Genomic DNA, 8,013 nt, shown 5'->3' on the forward strand with positions numbered 1-8,013 from the left:
AAGTATGTCTTGACCACTTTCGCAACATGGGGTCGAGCATTGTCATACTGCAAAATCACTTTATCGTGTCTTTCGTTGTATTGCGGCCGTTTGTCTTTCAATGCTCGGCTCAAACGCATCAATTGCGTTCGATATCGATCGCCTGTGATTGTTTTAGTCGGTTTTAACAGTTCATAATACACTACGCCGAACTGGTCCCACCAAATACAGAGCATGACCTTAGAGTCGTGAATATTCGGTTTGGCCATCGACGTGGAAGCGTGGCCGGGAACTCCCCATGATTTTCTGCGTTTGGGATTATCGTAATGAACCCATTTTTCGTCTCCAGTCACAATGCGATGCAGAAATCCCTTCCGTCTTTGCCTTTCAAGCAGCTGTTCACAAGCAAACAAACGCCGTTCAACATCTCTCGGCTTCAATTCGTACGGCACCCAATTTCCTTGCTTCTGAATCATTCCCATGGCTTTGAGGCGTTTTAAAATAGCTTGTTAAGTCACTCCCAATGATCGTGCCAATTCTTCTTGATTTTGACACGAGTCTTGCTCAAGTAATGCCTCCAATTCTGCATCTTCGAAAACCTTCTCTCTTCCACCGCTATGCCGGTCTTCGACGTCAAAATCACCGTTTTTGAAGCGTTGAAACCACTCATGACACGTTCTTTCACTAATAGCGACCTCACCATAAGTATTTGAGGGCATTCGATGAGCCTCAGCCGCAGATTTCTTCATATTGAAGCAAAAAATTAAAACCTTCCGCAAATGACGAGAATTTGGCTCGTAAACTGACATTTTCAATCGAAATAACTCTATGATGCACAAATCGACTAATGTTTCTATAGGGTTATGTTGACAGATGCCCAAGTTTATTGTATGACGTCTATGATCTATTTATTTCGACCATCACTTACCGCTAAAATCATCTATAGGAAAACGGCGGAAGCAAAGTTGTACATCTAATATATACTTTAAATACGACGCGTCACGGTCTGAATGTTAAGATGTTGAACTATTATATCTATTTATTTAAATAAATTAATTTCAGAAATTATAATTGCGTGCCGATATGATCATCGGACTTTTAACGCAATCAATCTGAAATGTTATAATCCCTCAAATTTCTCAAATTTAATCTTAAAATACTATAATAAATTGGGAAAAATATTGCCTCGGCCGAGAATCGAATCCGGATCTCTTGTATTCCGTGCGAAGCAATATTTTTCGCAATAAGTTTATTACAGTTTTTTAAAATTAAATTTAGAAAATGTAGGGAGATTATTAATATTTCTGAAATTAATTCATTAAAATGAATATATATAATATAATATATATAGTATAATATATACAATAGTATAATATATATAATAGTATAATATATACAATATAATATATATAATACAATATAATAGTTCAACATCTTAACATTCAGACCGTAGTGGCGCTTCGTATTTAAAATGTGTTTCTAACATAATGGTCTTGTTTCTAATCTGATTATTATATATACGCACGCACGCATATTAATGTTATTAATTCTTTGATATTTAATTTCTTCCTTGAATAAAAATTAAAAACAATTTTATTCCAAATCCATTCTTTTATAATAAAATTATTGTATAAGATTGAATATTTAAAAAATAAATTTTTCAAAAATTGTTACGTTGAATTATTGGAAAATGTCACATCTGAAGAATTTGTGATATGTAATGAGATAAAATATGTCACGATTTCATTCATTTTTTTTAAAAAGTCATGCATCTCGTTTCAGAATCAAGACGTATTTTTCAAAAATATATCATGATTTCATTCATTTTTTTTAAATCACGTATCTTGTATTAGAATCATAACATACTTTTCAAAAATATGTCACGATTCTAATACGTGACTTTTAGAAAGTTATATCTTATCTCATTACATATCACAAATCAGACGTGACATTTTCAAACAATTCAATGCACTTTCAATTAAGATAAGTACAGCGTGTTCAAAATAAATTAACGTAAGATATGATATAAAGTTACATGTACATTCAAGATAAGTATAAATAGACAATATAAGAATATTCACGTAGCACTTTTACATTTAGTCAGTGCAGTTTGTCATAAGAAGTTTTATCATAATCATATCTGTGCAATTTGTTAAATTGTTTTTATATTATGATTCAAAACCAAGTTTAATCTTTGGAAATGATTATCAATCCGCTTAATACTGTTAGATTTTTATTAGCATCTATAAGTCAATATATCTAACAGTAACTGAAGCAGAAATAGAATTAAAAGAAAATATACAAAAATTATTGATAGCATTTTTCACTATAATGGATTGGAAAAAATCTACCTCGATTATCATTAACCTTAATTATCAAGAACCTTATAAACTACGTAATTCTGAAATAATTGAAGATGAAGAAGTGGAGTGAAGATAATTTAAATTCTCATCCTCAATGTTCAAATGATGACGTAGACTTTGACAGTTCTTATAAAAAATGAGCTGTTTAGTATTGGCAGAATTGGGACATTAATGAAAAAAATAAAAACAAAAGGAATCGTTCGCTAAAATAAGTGCAAAATAAATTTAGAAGAGTTTCATCTGAAAATCGTTAATTAAGACAATTAAAAGAATTACATTTAAGTAGAAATCGTATAGAAAAATTATGTTACGTCTTCAAATTTATACATAATAAATTTACTATTGTTGAATTAGGATTCATAGTTCATGATATCTACAAAGATAGGCTTTACAAACTCAAAAAGAAATAGGAAATTTAAACCCTATTTAAAGCATCTCACGGTAGGGTATCAAGATTTAAGAAATCTCACCGAATTGTTTCGAGAAAAATTACGAAATTTGTAACTAAAAGAACAATAGAAGATTCCGTTGAGTTGCAAAATACAGTTAATGAAAAGAGTGATCAGTTATCGAACAGTTCGGAATGAAAATATCTTTAATTCTGATTAAAGTGGAAATTCTTCATTCTGAAAGGTCTTTGTCTAATGAAGGAATAAAGAAAGTAGAGTGTGTTATGCAATCTATATCATCAACACACTCATACATCGTACAACCAATAATATTGTGTAATGGAAATTTGCTATCAGTACCTTATTTATTGTATTGAAAGAAACTAATGGTATATTTGGACCAAGAGTAAAAGAAACCTTATTTATTTACCAATAAATGTTATTAAAAACACTGAAATCTGGTAAAATGACTTTAGGTAATTAAATAAATTTTCTTTTACTATACATTTTACTATACTTTTACTATACATTTACTATTAAAAAATAAATATAAATTGCATAAACGAATATAATGAAATAATATAATGAAATTATAAGTCTTATTTCTATGATATATTTTATATTTTATTTAAGAATCTCATAACAGTCATAAAATAGTTATTAATTTAACATTTATATTTCTTATCATCATTTTAAAATGTGGTTAGAAGAAGCTTATTTTCCAAATTTTCCATTGTTCTAACAGCATCATGGACTAGACATTGTCTCAATATTATTTCAGATTTAACACCTGCAGGAAAACATATTACTATTATGGTATACCGAAAGGCACAACAAGGAAAATACAACCATTAAATGTTTACGGATTTAGAATTTGAAAAAATTTTGCTAAAAGATTTTCAGATACTGTTTTATTATTGAAAAGTAATATAAATTTACATGAACGAAATAATATAATAAAATTACAATCGCTGATACATAATCAATGTCATCTTCGCGATATCACAACTTATTTAAATATTCGTGATTTAAAAGTGGTTATACAAACGAAAGACTAGAAAAATTTGAAAATCCATTAGAATTTAGTTTTGACAAAAGTTCAACAATATATGATCGAAGATTGTAGTAATGCTGTAGTAAAATGTTTATGGTCAAGAAATCATTGTTTAAAACATTTTTTCATCGAGTATCATTATTGTAATGAATAAACAGAAATACAAAATAAATTTATTGTGTATAAACATTTACAAATTGTTTCATTACTAATTAGTATAATATATACATTTTGAAATTATTACATAAATGACAAGTAAATAAGATATTAAAACGCAAAACTGAAAATAACTTTAAGAGAATAATCTTAAGATATTATAAGGAAGTAATGTATAGAAATGAATAAAAAAGTTTTACTCACTTTAAGGAGAAATAATAAAAATTATTATAACTCTTAACATTATTTATAATTTGTAATATTACAAATATCATATAAATTTCCTTATTCGTTGATTTATGTATTTTAATGTTCCGATAACAATTACTTTCGCATATGAGCATGGATAGCGTATATACGGAAGCGTTAATAATTAATTCTCGAAAATAATATGTTGTATTGTAACTTTATTACACATGGTTGAATTTGTAAAAAAATAATCTTTAATTTGATAAAAAAAAAAAGATTAATTTAAGAAAATTACGAGTGGAGATATTTTGTTAAACAAAAAAATAAAAAAAATTTTTTTTTTTATAACTTTAAAGTACTCTTGAAATCATATAATTTTTATATAAAAAATTTTTGTATATCTTTTATACTTCCGACGATATTCGAAAGAAAAATACCGTTTCTTTTCAAAGAGATGTTTCACCTCTTAAACATGAGTTAGCGTATGTAAAAAAATACGTGTCTCTTAGATTTTACATATTTCATGGAGAATCAAATCGGTTTCGAACAGTTGTGATACTTTCCTTATAAGATAGGCGATAGAGGGAAGAGTCCCAAGACTTAAAAGACTTTGAAGAACAAGCTTTAGATAGACTCTCTATACGATTATAGATATGTTGACAATATCCTTTTTGCTGCTCCATTTGAATGTTTAGATGAAATTTTATCAGTTTTTCATTTATTACACGACAATTTATTATGGAGATTGGTAATGATAATTCAATTAATTTTTTGGATGTCTCTCTAATTTTAGATAAGAACAAAATTACATTCGACCAATATTGCAAACCATCATTTTGGGAAGATTTCTAAATTTTCATTCTCATCTATCCTATTAGTCATAAAAAAGAAATAGTGTTTGAATTGATTGATAAAATAGATTTTTGTCCTATCCTCGTTATCATCAAACAAATTTAATGGACTATTAAAATCTTGTTGGACAATAATTACCTACTTACGTTTATTTTTGCAGCAATTAATTTTTTCTTAAATTATTATTTTTACGATATATTATAATTGTAATTCTAGATTAAACATTATGTTGATCATTAGTTGTTCAATTCTCTGTAATTACAAACTTTTGCGCTTGATTAAGAACAATTGTACAAGAACCGTTGACGATCTCCAAACATTTATTATGTATCTACATTATCGGTTTCATATCGAGTAATATTGCTTTGGCGTTTCCACATTTTCATATTAATAAATTTCCATAATCTTCTAAAATGATTGATACATACACTAATTTTAATCTTTTATATTAGTTTTTAGATTAGATTATATGTATTGCTTTAAGATTGTTATTTGAATGATTGTTTGATTTTTATAGTATATCAATTTTAACATTAAAATTAGGATCAAAACATATGTAGAAATAATGTTTTGTTTTATGATAACTCAGCACTAAGATCTTGTTTGGCTCGTAGCTCTATTGTTATTATAATATATTAATTTTATAAATTATTTGAGTCTTTGTTTTTATATAATATTATTTGTAAATATTTTGAATTATGAGATACAGATTTTACACACAGCATGATAAAATATATTGAGGATTTCATAGTATAATCCATTTTTGTGTTTATATTAAACACACATTTTTATGTCAATTTGTGTACAATAACTTTAATGTGCAGTTCACACTGAATGTATCCAATCGAATTTGCTAATAGAAACAAAATTCGAATGCTAATTTGAAGTTCTATTTTTCCTTTTTAAAATGCATTTTTAAAAAACTTCTCTACAATTTCTTTTCGTCAAATTATTTAAGTTCTCGTAAAGTGTGGAACAATGCAAGCGTTTCCGAATTTATAAACAATAGTGCATTACATAACTAGTGCATTACACTTACGTCTGATGGTTCTTCGTTATCTTGTGTTTCCGATGATTTAATTGTAGGTGCTATATTTTCATCATCGTTGATGTCTTCATCGACATTTTCAAAGTCTCCTGCATTATTATCTTCATCATCATCAGTATCATCCGGCTCTTCGATGTCATCAGCGTCATCGTCATTGTTATCATCGGTATCATCATCATCATCATCATCATCATCATCATCATCATCATCATCATCATCATCATCATCGTCGTCATCATCATCATCATCATCATCATCATCATAATTATTGACATCATTGTCTGATTGCATGTTATCGATACCCATTTCATCGTAATCTACAGGTTCCTCTTTGATTTGTGTAAGCATTGTTGTTTCCTCGATAGCGTCTGTCTCAATTGAACATGACGGAGGAGCTTCTGATGCTAAAAGTATTTGAAGGGACTGCGATGTCTACAGGAAAATAAAAGTATTGTTAGCTTTTTAGAAAACGATACATCAATCATACAAAATGTATAGTTTCAGAGTTTATAATCTGTTAAACATTTCAAGTTTATAATATATCTCAAAACTTTATACAGGGTGTTTAGAACGTAATAGATAGATCTTTCACATAATGGCAGAATGAACTAAACTGAGAAGAAAAGTCTTCTACTATTTTATGATTTTAATAATAGTTAATAAGATATTAATTGCTAAAAATTGCGGAAAATTAATCTTTAATAATTTTTTATTCAAATATTATAAATTTTCAATCAGGATCAAACAGGAAAACTGCAAGAAACAAAAATTGTTTATTTTTTTCTCATAGAACTCTAAGAATTTTTTCAGAATTTCTATCAAAAGATCTATTATTACCAATATTTATCAAACATTCTGTATAATATAAGATAGGGATGCATCGAATATCCCGGAGATATCCGGTATTCGACATTATTCAGCACTTTTTTACTATTCAGCTAGATAGTCGGATATTATTAGTATCCCGTAATATATCCCATTGAAATTTTATATACGTATATATAAAATTTCAATTTTCAATTTATATACAGTACCCTCCGTAGATTTGAGAATACTCTACGTTTTATAGATTTATAAATAATTAGTCAATTGAAAAAAGACGAAATAAAAATACATACATATGTACATTATCTATAATGTATCTATACGTTATCTATACGTTATCTGTACGTACGTATGTATGTACTTTTATATTCCGTCTTTTTTCAATTGACTAATTATTTATAAATCTATAAAAATTTAATAACATGCTATTAAAAAATGCAATTTTAATTAAAATGCGATTCATACGAAATCTGATTCTTCGCCCTTACGAAAAAATACACCGAACTAGGCATTGGCGGTCCGAAATAAGTTAATTGCTAAAAATTGCGGAAAATTGGTCTTTAATAATTTTTTACTCAAATACTATCAACTTTACAGAAAAACTGTAAAAGACAAAAATTATTTATTTTCTTCTCATAAAATTCTGAGAATTTTTTCAGAATTTTTTAATACCGTATTTTCTCATGTTGATGAACTCGAATTAAGTGTCAAATTAAGTGTAATTTCGAACCGTTAACATTGTAGTTCGGTGTATTTTTTCGTAAAGGCGGGGCCATTTTACAATTTTTACAGAGTCTAACAATAAATGACAATATATGTATAAACAATAGACCAAATTCAATCTTGAACGCTGTGAAATGATTGTCCAACATGGCATTATACATTTCGGCATGTATAAACTTGTTCTAGATAAATGTTTATTATTATTTAGACGACTTACGAAGTGTTTAAACCAAAAATATGTATAGATCTCTGTCATGTAATGACTTTCTTGTAAAACATAGGATATTAATTCCTAAACTTACGTAACATTTGTAAGTCCTGCTGATTGAACTTTCAGTTTGAGTATGTTACTTTGATCAAATTTTATATATATATGTATATATATGTATATATGTATATATATATATATATATATATATATATATATATATATAT

The 8,013-nt window shown here is 27.4% G+C and overlaps 1 protein-coding gene across 1 annotated transcript in view; it reads right to left on the minus strand.

The window, feature by feature from the left end:
• LOC105620571 (protein PFC0760c-like) overlaps nt 1-8,013 on the minus strand; it is a 22,673-nt gene that overhangs the window by 7,229 nt on the left and 7,431 nt on the right. Inside the window, 2 exon segments of the mRNA XM_012202064.1 lie at nt 6,022-6,172; nt 6,248-6,462. Of these exon segments, the coding sequence (XP_012057454.1) occupies nt 6,022-6,172; nt 6,248-6,462 (366 nt within the window).

The sequence above is a fragment of the Atta cephalotes genome, assembly GCF_000143395.1.
Source record: "Atta cephalotes unplaced genomic scaffold scaffold00027, whole genome shotgun sequence".
Lineage (NCBI taxonomy): Eukaryota > Metazoa > Arthropoda > Insecta > Hymenoptera > Formicidae > Atta > Atta cephalotes.